Source organism: Drosophila bipectinata, chromosome 2R (assembly GCF_030179905.1).
Source record: "Drosophila bipectinata strain 14024-0381.07 chromosome 2R, DbipHiC1v2, whole genome shotgun sequence".
In the NCBI taxonomy this organism is placed as follows: Eukaryota; Metazoa; Arthropoda; class Insecta; order Diptera; family Drosophilidae; genus Drosophila; species Drosophila bipectinata.
In genome coordinates, this window is record NC_091737.1 from 20,148,677 (window position 1) to 20,165,879 (window position 17,203).

The window sequence follows — 17,203 nt, forward strand, 5'->3', positions numbered from 1 at the left end:
TCGCTCTCTCGCGCCGCCAAGAATTTATGGAATTTGGCATTTTGTGGATTTAGCGAAAATATTTTCATTGAGTGCGCCGAGCAAATGTTTGCCAGCAGTCGTCCACCGACTCGGATAAAAATAAAATGCACAAAAAGCTGCGACAAAATCTCAAATATTCACGTGCGAATTCCCAGCGCTTATAATTCTAATTACTATTCAAATTAACGGCCCCAAAACAAAACGCTTATCGTCCCGCCTTAATTCAAACAAATCTAAAGTCAAATATTTGTGAATTTGTTGAATATTTTCCAAAAAAAATCAAAAAAGTGTCTAGTTAAATAAATAAATAAATCAAAAAAACATATGACGACTGGGAATCTTGTTGGATTATATTTAAAAAACAAACTCTCAAGTGGTAAGTTGATCAATAGCCGAGGGGAAAAAGTCCAATTAAAAAACTAGTTAGAATGGAACTTGGAATTGCGCTATAGAAAAGTAGAATTTTCAATTGTAAAAACAGGTTCTTTTAAATGCTTGAAAAGAGTGATGAAAATAAACAATTTTCACTTGTTTTTTAAATAGGTCAACAAGTTACATAATATTTATAGAGATTCTATTTCTTTTGTCTGGCAAATCAGGTTTTAGTTTTCTTTACTTATAGTATAGTATAGGATTTATTGAGTTATTAGAATTTTATACAAAATAACTAGATAGATTATAGTTTATAGAACAGATGGATTTTTGTCCGAAAACTTGGGTACAATTCAGATAAACTTACGACGAAATAATAGAAAAATCTTGCAAAAATCTTGCAAATATACAATAGGTGTATATAGATTACAGTTTATTTTATAGAATAGTTAGATTCTTGACCGAAAACTTGGATACATTTCAGATGAACTTCCGTCGGACGTGTACAAAAATCTTATGTACAAAACTTTACAAATTTTTTTGATTTTTTTTGGAAAATCAATTTCTAATGTTTACAGTCTGTTTTAGATATACTTAGATATACTATTTAAATTTGAAATTATACACATATATTTTGTTGTGTAGTATTATATTATTGTAAACCTTCAGGAACATTAAAAATTGAAAACCTGGTGTAAGAAAAAAGTGTTGTATATCGTAATTACAATTAAAATTATATTATTTTAAAAAATAAACCTTTATTTTTGTTCTAAATTCCAATCAACTATAAAATCTAAGGTCTGCGTTCTTTTTTTTTTTGTTGTTTTCAAGAACATTAATTGTAATATTAGACAAAAAAGTATAAAATCCTTCAACAAATCAAGAAAAATGGAACAAAGTTAATAAAAAATGCTTTAAATAGATATATAAATATTATCTTTTATGACATAAAATGATTTAATCCTTAAATATTATTTTTTTTTCGTTAAAAACTACAAGTTTTCTATAAAATAGTTGGCATAAACACCATTTAACTGTTAACCGTCGGCAAACTATTGCCTACTTATTCGAGCTTTCATTGTGAATATTTGAAATGCTTACACATCACGTATGCGCCCTGTTATCATTAATATTTATTTTCGCTGATTTTTAATATGAAAGCTCGTTTAGATAGTGTTAGTTTTTTGAAATGGCGTTCATGGCTCTTTTACATGCAATTGCTTCCCATGAATAAAGTCGGTCACAAATGTGGGCTGGCTCGTTGCCTTTGTTTGTATTTATTTTTCTCTTTTACATAAATGCAAGAAATTGGCTTTCAGCTATGCATTTTTTTTTAACAATTAGCAAATTGTTAATGCCCCCGTCTCCACTCTCGTTGCAGTGTTGGTGATTCTTCAACGGAAACGCGGATGAGAAACGAAATTGACGTTCCAACGCCACAGGGAATGGCCACATAAAACAGAAAACAAAAGCCAGGCTTCAGATTCAACAAAAAAACAAACAACAAACAGCAAAGCTACAAAAACAACTAACAGCAATCAACAATGTGGAAATGATAATTGCAATTGCCTGCACAAGCGAACAAAGCAAAGAAAACCAGTGAAGAAAGTTGAAGAGAAACAAGGGGAGTTTCTGCAAAAAGCAAAAAAAAAAAGTTTAACAAAAATTACAAAAAAAAAAAAAAAATAACAAAAAGACGAAAAGCAATTATAGCTCTTGATACAAACGCGATGGTGTCTTACAATATGTAAATATAATTAGCCGAGCGGAGTTTTCATTCCTGGAATTTCGCCAGCCAACAAAAGAAATAAATACTATCTACTATCTATAATACGGCATACTACTACCAATAAAAAACACGCTTCAACTCGCTAGCCGGTTTTTTAATTACTTCAGGCTTTTTTCCCTCTCAGACTTCCCTCTCTTTCTCCATCTAGCTGTCTGTCTCTATCGCAGCTTGGAGAGAGGCTTCTGGCTTAAATCACAAAACAATTCACAAAACAAGTGCTAATACCAATTTACAACAAAAAAAAACTGTGATTACTTTCCATAACAATAAACGTAATCCTTAATTTATAATCCTTGTAACCTGTATCCTGTAATCGCGTATCCTGTTAATTCGAGTCCTGTTGTGAGTGAACCGCCTATAGCCTGCAATTGCTATTGCGATTGCCACTGCGACGATGGCAGTGTCCTGCCCCGAAGTTATGTACGGTGCCTACTATCCATATCTGTACGGGCGCGCAGGACCAAGTCGTTCATTCTACCAATATGAAAGGGTGAGTACGGACTATTTTTTTAGAGTCTATTTATGGTTTTTACTATTTTCTAGTTCTTCAACTGCTAAGAATTATTTTCGGGGATAAATGAAAACTTTGTTGAGACTCAATATTAGATGTCTATAATGTTAGGAAGTATTTTTTAAGTAACCTTTTTTCAAAGAGTTTGAAAATGTGGAAAATAACCTAGGTATTTGGCCTTAACTAGGAAGTCGGAGAACTCTCTTCTTAACATTTTTTCCATAAAAAAAGATAAAATATTAGACATGTTTCCTTCTTCTATATCTTCTAGCTTTTAAGATATACCACAGGTCTAAGGGTTATTGGTTTAAAACAAGACATTTTTAGGAAGAGACGAAAGAAATTGCAAGTATAGTCTCGTTTTAGTACGCAAACCCTAACTAAAAATCCTTAGAAAAGTTCCATAATCTTCATTAAACAATTTCCTTTATTTAAAATAAAATTAAACCAAGTTTTTCCTAAAAAACCAGCTCAAAAAAAGTTTTGTTGCCAATATTGTGGCTTGACAACGATTACCGAGACTCTGGCTAAAACGATTTTAGTGGCAATTACAAGCAAAAAAGGTGTCAAAAATGACCAAAATCGAAGAACTACAATGCCAGTTCAAGCCAAATTAGTTTGAAGCATTTTTGGTTTAAACTACATAGTTTGATTAAGTTTAAAATTTATTTAAAGGCTTAATAGTAGTATATTTAAAGACATTATAAGACTCAAGAGTACTACAAATTCTAAAAGATTTGTTTTAAAAACAAATTAAGAAATAAAAGCAAGAAAGTGTAAACTTTTTTCCCCAAAAAGAAGGTATCTACATTTTAAAGAATTCCCTTAAAAAAGGAAAGTAGCGATGAGTCATGGTCCCTTTAGATCCTAGAACCCACAGCATCCTCCGGCTGATTGATGGCTCTCTTCTTGCCAAGGCCAACTGCCAAAAGCCAAGTGGTGGGATGCTACCAGTGGCTCTGTCCTGCTACCATGTCTCTCGTCAATTTGTTTCGACCCGGCCCGGGACCCGGGGACTGCATAATTAGACGCTTCTAACAAATCATAAGAATTCACGCAGAACGCAAATCGATTTGGGTAACCCGAAAACAATAAAAAAAGCTGACAAAAACGGGTGAAATAAAGGCAAACATTTCAAGGAATTCCTCGGCCCAATGTTTGGGGCCTTTTGTTCGCCTCTCTCTGCTTTTTGCTAACATTGATTTCGAAGATTTCACTGTGATTTCTGTGACAAGTACAGAAAAGTTCTCACGATGCCAGCCAGCGAAGGGCTCTGATCCGTATGGCTGGTCCACTGTGTCTGGCTGGTCAAGACCATGGGCTGGTCAGGGCCAAAAACCATCCGAATCCGAGTCCGAAGGATGAGACTGGAGACTCTCCAGTCTCACTGTCGCTGGGGCACAAAGAAATTCTTGTGTCGCAAGTTCCAATTATACAAGGCCGCGGCACCAAATCGAAATTGGCCTTTTATGTAAGTAACCGATACGACACGATTCTGATTCTATGCTTTTGCATGCCCATAAAGAGGTTCCGAGATAAACCCTCTCCCTGGATTTGTGTGCCTTAGCCAGGCTGAAAAAAAACTACCTCAGCTACCAGGCCAATCGCAGATTGAGTCAGCAGCTTCAGCTGGATGACCGGTTTATTTGGCTTTTTTGGGCTTTTTGTTTTTTCTCCTCAGAACGCAAAACGCACAATTTTGTCCGCCCTTTTCGACACTTTGTTGGCCAGAAGCGATCAGACGATCAGAAAAACAAACAAAACCCATGAACCGATCTCGTTCCCGTTCCCGTTCGGTTAATTTATTGTGTGTATCGCCATTAGTTCTTGCCGATCTGGCTGGCGGGTCTGCCAATGCCATAACATAACCATCCCGATCCCGATTCTGGGGCCTTTTGTCAACCGACACGGTTCCGATCGAAGATAAACCAAAGAGAGTCTTACACTTTAAATAAAGGTTTATGAAAAATATATAAAATATCTTAAGAATAATCTCTAAAATCAATAACAAAGATTCAGTTAGTTCCTTTTTAGGTTTTAAACCTCTCAACCTCCTTTTAAAAATCCCTATTTTTTGTCAGTGCCTTTTATACAACGAACAGGCCTGAAAAAAAGCTATATGGGTCTTCGAAAAATTGTCTCTGGTTCGTCTGGTCCGTTCGGTGATTTATGCCGTGTGATCGGCGGACTGACTGCTCGGCATAACCGACATATCGCCTGCAGCTAATAACACCACTGCACCAGATACAGATACAAAGCGCAGATACACTCTCAGATGTGGCCTGCTGCAGGGCATTTTTGTATCTGGGCATTGTTTCTCCTACGCTACTGCACTTGCTGGATGTCCTTAGTCCCCGATCCGCCAGGGATTCGCAATGCCCCAACCTCCAATTTGGCCTGATAGTGTTGGCCGATAAGGCGGAACGCATTGATTATGTGCTTAAGCCAGGTGACAGATGCAGATACTCGATCTGCCGCATTCTGGCGGCAAGTGTATCTGATGAAGATGAAGCTTTGCAGCTTCCACCGCGTGTATCTCAATCAATTTGTATCTGTATCTATTACGCTGAGGCCATGCTGATTCAGCGTTTCTGTCTCTAATTAAGTCTCCAAAGGCGGCTGCTAACAAGCTGCCCCGACCAGCTGTTGTATCTTCAAGATGATCGTAAATCAGTTCAGCCCCTGTCGATGGATGCACTCTTTCAAATGGTTCGTGCCCGGTTAACCCATTATTAACCCTTGAGACACCATGCCGATAATAATTGGCATGTGCCTTTGGAAAAGTGAGCGTGGAAAGGGTCGCCCGCTGCCTCGCTCCACTGGCAGTTTATTCTTAAATTTAGAAAACATTTTCGGTTCCAAATGTTGCATGGCGGGGTTATCTGCCACTTATGGCTAGGGTGCCTCACTAATGGGCTCATTAGGTGGTTGGGGGGTGAAGGCAGAGTGCCAAAGGGGGCGAAGGTGTTGGTCGTAAATCGTCGCCAGCTCCGCATTATGTTTGACACTCCGCTAAGCGCCTAAGATTGTGGCGTGATTATCGTCTTTTGGTTGCAATCCTATTCCAGCCACCTTCCTACTCCAGACTCTCCACTTCCTACTCCCCCATCCACACTCGTCTTCCCCCTTGACCCATTTGGAAGTATAGCAACCTTGGCTGAGTCCGTGATAATATGCGCCAAACGGTCGTAAATTTAATGGCCCTGGCTCGCATTTTCCATCAACATAAATTTTCTTATTGTGTCATTTTCAATTTGCTGCAACGCGTCTCATAACTCATTACTCGCCCGACACCTTCGCTTCCCGCCCGACCTTTTGGGATTCCGCTTAGGAGATCCTATACTATATATCTAGTGAATCGTATAGCTATGGAGAGTTGGAGGTGTACTTGAAAGGCTCTTAAAAAAAGGGTTTAGTTGGGGAATTCTTTTGGGCTTTTGGGAATCCGCTTAGGAGATCTTATGGTGTATATCTTGTGAAGCTTATTATTGTATACAATAGGAGAGTCAAGTATCTCAGGGGTCTTGAAGAGAACAAGTTACTTCTGAGTTTACTTAGCACAGATATTGCCCACCTTATCGGCCTTTGTAAAGAGTTCGAATATTAAATATTACCATATCATTTATAAATATTTTTCTGGAGAAAACTCAGAGATATAGGTAATATACATATGTGGTTGGAAACTATAAGTTTGATATTACTATATATAGTTGCAGTATCAGTTTTAGTTAATTGGGAATGTTCTTTCTTCTAATTAATTAATTTTTATTTTTTGAAGTTCTATCTCTGAATTACCTATATTTTTTTGCCAAATTCCATTATAAATTCAGTTTAACAAACAAAAATCTTAGAACTTAGGGCTTCTAGAAAGATTATCTTAACTTTTTGGGAAAATATTGGAAAAAAATGTTTAGGAACGTCTAGTTAACAAGTTCTTAAAAAACAGTCTCTTTTGTTGAGTTCTCGACAACTAAGTGAAAAATATTAAAATATTATAAAAAGGAGAATAATTTCCGAGACTTGTGTCTAAAATATCCACAAGAATCCTTTCCAATATCATTATTTTAATTAGGAAGCAACTTCAATGAAGCATCTTTTTCCCCATTTATTCTCTTCCTAATATTTAAATTTCTTAATTAATTCCTGTTCTAATAAAATACTTCTTAAACCTCTTCCAGTTCAACCAGGATTTGTACTCCTCCTCGGGCGTCAATTTGGCGGCCTCGTCGAGCGCCTCCGGCAGCTCACACTCCCCCTGCAGTCCCATCCTACCGCCCTCGGTGAGCGCCAATGCCGCTGCGGCGGCGGTGGCGGCAGCGGCCCACAACAGTGCTGCAGCGGCCGTGGCGGTGGCCGCCAACCAGGTCAGCTCCACGGGCCTGCAGCTGGGCGGCGGTGGCCTAGGAGCCAGTGGACTGGGTGGCAGCGGACTGGGTGGCAGTGGGCTGGGTGGCAGCGGACTGGGCATGGGTGGCGGAGCGACGGGCGGTCTCCTCGGCAGCAATGTGCCCGGTAGCAGCAGCATAGGAAGCGCCGGACTGGGCATGAGTCCTGGGCTGGGTGGACACTCGCTGCATAGTCGGACGCACGGCCACAGCCACGCCCATTCCCACTCCCACGCACACCAGCACCCGCACTCACACTCATCCCACGCGCACACGCACACGCATACGCACCAAACCAAAGAAGAGGATCTCATCGCGCCGCGCAGCGAAGCTGAAGGTGAGATTTTTAAAAATGTTAATAAATTAAGTTAAATTATGAATAAATTATTAATTTTTAAAGAGATATTGTCAGTTAAAAGCTTTTTATTATAATTTTTGTAGGATAGAGACCTTTTTTTTTACCTTAATTAAGAAATAATGTATATCTCATCCTCATTATGGTTTTAGAAGTAAAAACCTTAAGAAATTTGAGAGAATTTTTATTTCACTTTGAAATATATGACTTTTTTCTATTTAGAATTTAAATTTCAGACATTTTCATATAATATTCTTCATAATATTTCAAAAAAACTCCTTAATATTTTGATTATTTCTATCCCAACGTATGTAATTGGTTTTAAAGTTCCTTAAGAAAGACAATCGCCTAGACTTTTATTTTGAAATTAAGCTATAAGTCCTCAAAATTAGTAGATTAGTTAAACTACAATAAAATATAATTAACTTTAAACTACTTTTTACTAAAAAAAAACCTACAAGAGTAGCACTACGGCTGTTACCTCTCTACAAACCCGATTTCATGATGAAATTTATGAATTTTTTGCCACATTTTACCTTTCACGGATGCTGTCAATGTCAATTGTTTATGTTGCATAAGTATTTTTTTATTTTCGATTTTTTTTTTTAATTTGGCAGCCCACTTGGCCAGAGTGAAATAGCCGTGTTTTAGAGAGGGATGGCATTAGCGAGTGTCGCATACTTGTCGCTAATTAATTTGCAAATTCTTGAAATCGCTGACGGGGCACTCGCATTCCCCAACAGTTAGCATTTAATAAATTTTTTCATATTTTATGCGAGCCACTGTCACTTCCAATTATTTAATAGTCTTTATTCAATTTCTTTAATTTTTTGTTCGAATCCAGCGCGCCTGGTGGGCTCCCACTTACATCAGCATCACAACGAGTCCTCCTGCTCCTCCGGTCCGGATTCCCCGCGCCACGCCCACTCCCACAGCCATTCGTTACACGTGGGCGTAGCGACGGGCGGTCCCTCATCGGCGGGCGGTACGAGTTCCACGGGCATTGGCGGTGGCGGCGGTGGCGGAGGAGGAGGCGGCGGCGGCGGGACAGGTGCCATTCCCAAGGAACTGCCCGCTCTGGATGTGTCGCTGGGCGGTGGTGGCGGTGCCAGCAACAGCAGCAGCAGCCAGGGACAAGCTCAGTATCTCTCGGCCACCTGCGTGGTGTTTTCCAATTATTCCGGGGACACTGCCAGCCAGGTGGACGAGCATTTCTCCCGCGCCCTCAACTATAATAACAAGGATAGTAAAGGTAAGTTTTCATTCAGGATATATATTTAAAATTTAGTGGATTCTTTAAAGAAGTTTCTAAGTTTTAGGAGTCAGAACCTCAAAGATACTTTTGGATTATAAAGTGGCTTTTTAAGTTGTACTTTTATGTAGGTTATATTTTCATATATGGTAAGCAGGGTCTTTAGGTTCTAAAGGCTATATATGCTCTTTAGGTTATAAAGGTTCTACAGGGTATAGATCTTCTAGAGGTTCTAAGAGTTCTGGAAGCTCTAAAGGTTCTATAGGATTTCATTATACCTTATTATAGGTTCTAGGTTTGGTAAAACCCTTTTTAATATAAATATTACTCTCTTTCAGTAGAAACCCCTTGCCTTCTAAAAAATCTTTTAAAAAATGCTAAAAACTTAAAAAACAATCCCAAACACTTAAATCCTAACTCCACCCTAGATAATTTCCACAAAAGTCGCCCTGCCTGCGGCCTAGAAAGGTTACCATTATTTCAAAAACACATTCTAATCTGGTGACATTGTCTCCTCCATATCTCGAGGCTATAATTGAGTTGAAAAATGTTCTTTTTTTTTGTGTATTATTTTGTGGGGATAATCAGCTAGTTTCCATGCCTCCCGTTCCATTACAATCCCAGCCCCACTCATTTGCGGCGTAGGGCGTGCTGGGGAGCTGGAAGTTTTGATCAAAGACCCGCTCGTGTCATGTACTTGTCCCGGCTGTCAGTTTGCGTGTTTGCCTCGATTTGCGGCACTGCCCCACCAAAATGTGGGGGGAGAGTGCCCCATGCTACTGCACTTTGCCGTAGCGGCGGCATAATTAGGTGAAAAATACGCCAGCGGTTCCAGCAAAGTTATTAAAATGTTCTCGGAAGCAGGCAAATTATGGCTGGCTCTGGAATGTGTGGAAACTATTCTTTTAGAGCAAATTAAAGCCCATTTTGATCAATTTCTGAATTGTTTTCAGTCAGGTTTCTTCAACCTCAAGAGTATAATTTATCTTGTCAAAATTCTTAAGCTCCCCAATGGCGAAAAATATCATAAATTTGTCCAAGTGGACTTAATATACATTTTATGATACTCTGAAATCTCTCAGCAATTTTTGGCAAAAATCAACAGAAATTGCTCAAGATCTAGATGTATTTAAAAGTACATATCATCATTATAATATAGATTTCCGATTCAAGTCGCAAGATATTTAAAATATTTAAATTTTGTTTACCACTCATTGGCATAAACCTGTGTAGCATTTAAAGTCACTTAAAGATAGACAGTTTATCTCCGGTCCCCAAGCAAAATGTCTGTGAATTTAAGAATACGAATTTAAGAATACAAGACACACCATAGCACACCCATTGGGGCGCACAATAAAACATATAAATCAAGTTGCCACTTGCCACTCGCTTGTTCTTTCGATTTCAAAATTAATTACCTCCTTTAATGAAGATAAACGTTTCGTTTGTTCATGCCTGTCTGCTTTGCCTGTCCGTCTATCAGCTCCACGGATGCAGATATATATACTATATAGTACCATACACTATATATATATATAGCAACAACATGTGTGTATATATCATTCGTGTCGGTTGGCCTTTTGTTTTCTGATTTTATTTTTAATATATGCGAATATTTAGCTCTGCAGAGATGTTTCTTTATTTATAATTACGATGATGATTTGTTGCCTTCCTAATTTGCATCCATTGCTCAATCAATCAATTATCCTTGCATTTAAATGCCAAACAGGTGCCCGATATCGTCATGTTAATGTTGCGTACGTGTTTGGTGATTTTCAGTTGCCCCCAAAGCAGTTCCAGCCCCCAGCTCCTGCCCCTGCCACTTTGTGGCACCGCCAATTGTTGTTAAGCCTGGGATTTTATTGAGTTTCTGTGGCTGTGGCTGCCATTTCCCAAAAACTTCTACCCCCCCGGTTGCCCTGTTCATTTGCTTTGAAGAAAATGCCCAGCACTTTGTGCGAATTTTCCATTCAGTTTCCATTCAATTCTCCATTCGTTATGCGATAATTGGAAATTTTCCAGCCACTGTTTAAGTGAGAATTTACGCTGAAATGCTTTGCCAGAATTTAAATCAAAATTAGGCAATTAAATGGGGGAATGATATTTGGTTTAAAAAGGGGTTTTAAAAGGATATTAAACAGTAAGAGATAACCTTTAATTTGCAACTAATGCAACCTTAATAGAACCCTTAATGGAACCCTAGAAAAACAACAGCCTTAAGGTGTCTTGTTTTTCGAATATTTGAAATGCCACAAGGTGCTCTTGGCATTTCTGTTGCCACCAGACAGTGCTACTTAGTGGCACACATAGCCCATTTTAGAATTGTCCCTTAAATACAGTTTGCAAAGATTTTTCCCCAATTTTTTGTTGTTTGTATAGATATATATTTATCTGTTCGTGCTGCTTAATGGTATTTAAAGTTCATTTTGGTCATTTGTCTATTTTTCACACAGAGCGAGGAGAGAGCAGTATTCAGTATTTATATAGGTTTTTTTTTTTATTCGTACTGCAATGTGCCGTGTCTATATATGCTATATAAACAAATATATATACAGATATGTATATATAGATAGATAGTTGGAATGTGCTATAAAATGTCGCCGGAATGCGATGCGGTTGCCGCAGTTGTTGTTGCTGTTGTTGTTGTTTCAGTGCGGTTCGTCTGACGGTGGCAATGCCGAATGCCGCATAGATTCCTCATTACGATTTTAAAATGCATTTCAATTAACTGCTCCACACAATCCAACCGTCCGCCTGTCGGTATAGATTGTATAGATGGATGGGCTGCATGTATGGAGTGAGATGGTGGGGCATGCAGCCGATGAGGAGATGCAACGATGAGATATCAGCCAAGACGCGGTGGCACGCTTGCACTTTTCTCTCTGTTTCTTTTCTGCCTTTGGGTTCTCGATCGCTCTTTTTGAAAAATAAAATAAAATAAAATAAGTCTACCTTTTGCTGCAAAGGAACATTTAATTAGATACCCGAAGAATTCGATTTAAAATTCCTTGGCACCCGCAGCAGGCAGGAGAAACCGAAACAGAAACCGAAACACAACCGAAAGATACAAAATACACATGCCAGATACAGATACAGAAGTGTGGTTCTAGGACTAGCCATGGAGACAGTTCTTCCTGGGCGATCCTATCCTTATCGGGCCATAAATTGGTTGTTGTGTAAGCCTCTTCATTAGGCCAAGAGGTGAAAGGTGAAACAGGTACTGCGGCTTTCGCTTTTGAAGCTGATGCCGAGGCCGAAAACAAAAAATACAAAACTGAAACCTCTTTTGAAAGTGAAATGCAGCCGCAGTAGCTAAAAAATAAAATATCTTTGGCAGTTTGCTTGTTTGCACATTAATGGGAATTCCACGGTTTCAGCTGAGCGAGTGAGTGAATGGCAATGGCGTTGGGATGTGATGTGATGATGATGGTTGGTTCGGTTTTGGAGCTTTGGTTTCGGTTGCAGTGGATGCCGTGGCAAGAATAAGGAGGCAGGGAGTCGCAGTGAAGGCATCCATGCGGCATCCAGCCGAATCATCATCATCATGCATGGCACACTCGCCAACGTGCCGGCCAAAGTTGTCGACTCGCGACGGCAGCCAAGCACAAACATTACACATCCTCACAACCACATCCTCATCCTCTTATCCTCACATCCTCCAGCATCCAACTACCAACAGCTTCCATCTCCATCTCCTTCCAGTTCAGTTCAGTTCAGTTGTTGTATATTTTTCTTTCGAATTCGAGTTTGGAATGTTGTCAACGCAAATGCAGGCCTATGCAAGTTTTTGGTATCTGCTGCTCAATTGCAATCTTTACCCCATTGGTTTGCTATTTTTGGTTGCCCCGCCGTTGTCGGCTGATGCTGATGCTGCCGCTCCTGTGGGAGCTCCATTACACATAATGGAGATGTCTTGCCATAGTCTGCCTCCTGGCTCCTGCCTGGGACTGGGGACATGGCGCGATTTCATAAACGCGTAGATTTACAATCATTTAATACAAGTGATGATCCCGAACAAGAGCGCGACAACGAGGCACGAACGACAACCGAAAACATTCCGCTCAGTTATTTGCAACAGGCCATGGCGCCGCCACAAAGAGGGCTAAGGAGGAGCATGTGCCCCATTCCCTTGTTAATCATTTCAGTGGCAAGTGAATGGCAATTGCCTGTAGAGGAAGATTGCTTTATCTTAAAGGGTGCTATATCCTCCATTATTTCAGATACTATATTTATTCAAGATCTACTCAGGGATCTGAGTACTCCTTGTTATCTATAAAGACTAATACCTCTCCACTGTCTTCCACTTACAGAGAGCTCTAGCCCGATGTCGACTCGCAATTTCCCACCGTCGTTCTGGAACAGCAATTACGTGCACCCCATACCCGCGCCCACACATCACCAGGTAAGCCCACTCCTGCCACAACCAATAACAATGCCACAAGGGGGCAAGACCAGGGGGCAACTTGCCGATATCCAAAACGATTAACTGCAATACGGGAGGCAATTACGACTTCAAGGAGTCTCCGCCGGCCAGAGCCTTCTTCCTTAAGACCTTCTTCTTCTAAAATAAGTTGTAATCCGATCTTTTTGCAGGTTAGCGACTTGTATGGTACGGCGACGGACACTGGGTATGCCACCGATCCGTGGGTGCCGCATGCGGCAGCCCACTACGGTTCCTATGCCCACGCGGCGCACGCGCACGCAGCCCACGCCCATGCCTACCACCACAACATGGCCCAGTACGGCAGCCTGCTCCGGCTGCCCCAGCAGTATGCCAGTCATAGCACCAGGTGAGTCCAATTCTGGCCAGGATTTAGTTGTTTTTCTAAATATTTTTTGGGTTTTTTAGGCTGCATCACGACCAGCAAACGGCTCATGCTTTGGAGTACTCTAGTTATCCCACAATGGCAGGTTAGTAGAAACCTAAGCCCCATCTTGAGGGATATGTTATATAAAATTTCCATTACCATTTTCTTTCCAGGACTCGATGCGCAAGTCCAGGATTCTTCCAAGGATCTGTATTGGTTCTAAGAAGAGAACTCTACCAATAATTGTATAAACTTGGCTTGGGAACGAGTTCAACTCCCAAGATCCGATCGCTTTTGGATTCGAGGCGATTCCCCCCCAATATACAGTGTAGGCCTGGCTAATAGCCGGGCCAGGATTAAACAGCTTTTTAAGCTACAATGGCAGTCTGTGTTTCTGTGTGAGCAAAACAATAACAAACGCAAAGGATTTCGAAATTTAATTTAAATTTAAAATAAAGTTTAACGTTTAAATAGAAGTCGTAAGCTTATCGCCCCCCAACTTGTAAACAAATTTGAAACGCGCATTGACAAACCTTTTGTTTCAGTGTAATATTTTGACTTTTAAGTTTAGTATCCCATATCAGCAATTTAGACACATACAAATAATGATTATATACACTCTTATATATAAATATACAAATATATATACACACATATATATATATATATATAATATAATGCTATTCGTAATCAGCGTTGGTAACGTTTAATAATCGACATTTCTTGTATAGTTAAAGCAAACTTTAAACCACAACAACAAAGTTAGAATTTATTTTGTTTAAACTTCAATTTTTGCAAAAATTTCAAACAAATTAGGTTAAAAAAAGAATCAAATTGAAAAAAAACAACAAACGCCAAGCATAAAATTCAATAAAAAAAAACCAAAAAAAAAACAAAATTTGAATACAATCATCAAATATTAACATGTGTTTTTTATATGTATGTGTTTCGGGAGGGAAGTAATATTTTAGGATCGTTTGGGGCCTAATGATTTCGTTTTGATGAACCCAAGATAAGACCTCGAATTTCATAATCGTCGAATTTGAATGCTTTCCACGCCATTTAGCCAGGCGCCTTATTAATCTCGGGCTATTTATCATCCTGAACAGAGAAACTGAGAATACCGACCCGAAACCGACCCCAAAAATCAAAACAAAACGTATGTATGTATAATCCCCAGAAGGAATCTTGCATAATTAATGAAAACACAAATCTCAGATAGTAGCCAAGTGGTGGCACAAGTCATAAATAAGACGCCAAACTTCTGCGACTTCTGTGGCGGTTGGTTGCAGTTGCAAGTCGGACCTACTGCTGCACCTCTTTGAACCGGATGGACGGGATTGGGGATTCAAGACTGGGTCTTGGGGCTTGGAGCTTGAAGCTGCTGGAGTGTTGCACATATGTATGATTGACTTTCAATGACTTATCGCACAGTTGGTCGAAACAGCAAACTCACCTTCACTCCCCAGACCATGAACAGTTGGTCCAAAAAGATCCATTCCAGATCCCAATCCCATTCCCGATCTCGATCCTGCTCATGAATTAAAGAAATAAAACAAACGCGCGACATGTATTGTTTTTTGTTGTGTTTGCTTCTGTTTTTTTTTACAAATTTATTACTGATCGATGAACCACTAAACGTGGCAGCAACGGCTGCAGTAGCCGGTTGTGGGTCCATTATTTTAGCATAAGAATTCCATAATTCCCTCGCAGAGCGTAGAGTTCCCCCTCAAGGTGTTCAACAATTCGCCAAATGCGTTCTGCTCTCTGGGTTTATCGCTTTTTAATAACTTCCCTTGGTCACTCTTTCAATTTCAATTCAACTTTTTTGTTGGTCCTTTGGTGCTTCTTTTTTTTACTGTGTCTTTTTGAGCTTCTTCTGGTCCTTTTGCCATTTCTGTCACTCAAGTTTCGCCTTTGGGACAGATGGTTCCGTTTTTGGCGGCTCTACTTCCTTCCTGCCTTTCAGGTTCCCACTTTTCTTGTTTCTGCTCCACAAAAATGGCATTTGTTCTTGTTTATCGCCACATTGTGTGGTAATTAGATGGGTAAGTGGTGTATTTTTAAAGGAATATTTAAAGGAAATAAAATATAATGTTTAAGGTCTCAGCATAGAGTTAGGTAATCCTGAAAGTAAACAAAATGGGGTTACTTTTAGTTATTAAAAAGGATTTGCAGAAATCTGCTAAGATGTTATTAATTACATAAGGAATATTCATTACAAAGAAGGATTGAGGCTTAAATATTTTAAAGTCTTTAGAAAGATTTCTTTACTTTATAGACTTGTACAGTTAGATATTTTAAAATATAAAATCTATCTTAGACAGACTTACAAAAGCACCTCACTCAGTTATAGCTATTGGGGTCTGATAATGGTATAGAATCTGTATGTTATAGGTGATTGTTTTTTCGAATATTTCTTATAAATACTTACTAGACCTTGGATAAAATTGGCTATTAATCGCCTAAAAATCAAACTCCTAAAACTACATTTTTGATTTCTTATAATACTTCTCCCAAATACCACTTCCATTGAAAAAGGTGGCTATTCCTGCCCCTCAATTTCTTCAAATCTGACCCCATAAGTCTCCCATGGTACAAATAGGCAACTGAGAACCTAGTGTCAACAAGTCCGTTGGCCCTATTAAATGGAAATTAATTTCACCCCAGATAAACATGAATCGCGGCGGCGCAACAAATTTTCCAAATTTCTATTCGGTTAAATTATGTTAACAAAAGGCGCTGAAACAAAGTTGGATAATAAATAAGATGGGAAAACAATAATAAAAGAATGCTGCTGGGAGTGTGCTGAGTGTGTGTAGAGTGTGTGGCACGTGGATATATTTTTGGAGTGGCAGGAGTGCTGGGGCAGAAGGTGGGTGCCCTACCAATTTGGGGGAACTTTGACTTGACTCGACGACACTTTATGGCCGGCGAATGTGCGTGACTGGCCGCAAAATATAAATAAAAACATTCTCCCATCTACCAGTCTTTGGGGAAAAGCGGAAAATCTTGCACCACGGCTAGATGACTCTATGGATGGGTGGATGGATGGATAAATTGAGGGGGCCGTTACGTCACGTACTTTGGCAGCCCGAGTGCAGCTCGTAAATTTGATCAAACGCTATTGGCTGCTAATTGGTGGCTGTAAAGAGGGCATTGGATAAATAAAATTAAAGAGGTTCCACGAAATTATTTAGACAATTGAGGTTTTTAGTTAAATATATTAAAAGAAAAGTGAGAGCTAGTTGCCTTACTTTATAAGAAAAGGAATAGAAATATTGTAAGATATCTTGTTTCTCTAGGAAACGTTAGAGTCTATAATATAGAACCATTAAGTTTATTAAGAATATGTAAGGAGAATATGGATTTAAGGATATACATACATATCAAAAATATGGGATATAGTTGATAGATCCTTATAGAAATTTATTTGGATGATTATGAAAAAAGTCCCATTCTTTAATCTGCATTTTCATGAAAGGCAGCTATAGGATATAGACCCATCCCGATCCCTGTTCCGACTTATAAGCTTCTTGGAAAAGAAAGAAGGATGTGTCATCCTTTGACATCTCTATGATATATTTCCTTAAACAAGTACAATATCTCTACTTGTTTAATACGATTTTAATATATTAGTTTTGCCTGAGATCCTCCCAACAGATAGGCAGAAATCAATTTTTATAATTAACGTAAAATTAACATGTTTC

The 17,203-nt window shown here is 39.2% G+C and overlaps 1 protein-coding gene across 1 annotated transcript; it reads left to right on the forward strand.

The window, feature by feature from the left end:
* Nucleotides 1-2,502: 2,502 nt before the first annotated feature.
* vg (transcription factor vestigial) lies at nt 2,503-14,359 on the forward strand. Its single transcript, XM_043210221.2, has 7 exons — nt 2,503-2,672; nt 6,872-7,415; nt 8,278-8,685; nt 12,996-13,087; nt 13,279-13,475; nt 13,535-13,596; nt 13,667-14,359. Exons 1-7 carry the CDS (start codon nt 2,577-2,579, stop codon nt 13,714-13,716), a joined length of 1,449 nt encoding a protein of 482 aa, XP_043066156.1. The 5' UTR covers nt 2,503-2,576; the 3' UTR covers nt 13,717-14,359.
* Nucleotides 14,360-17,203: the final 2,844 nt, after the last annotated feature.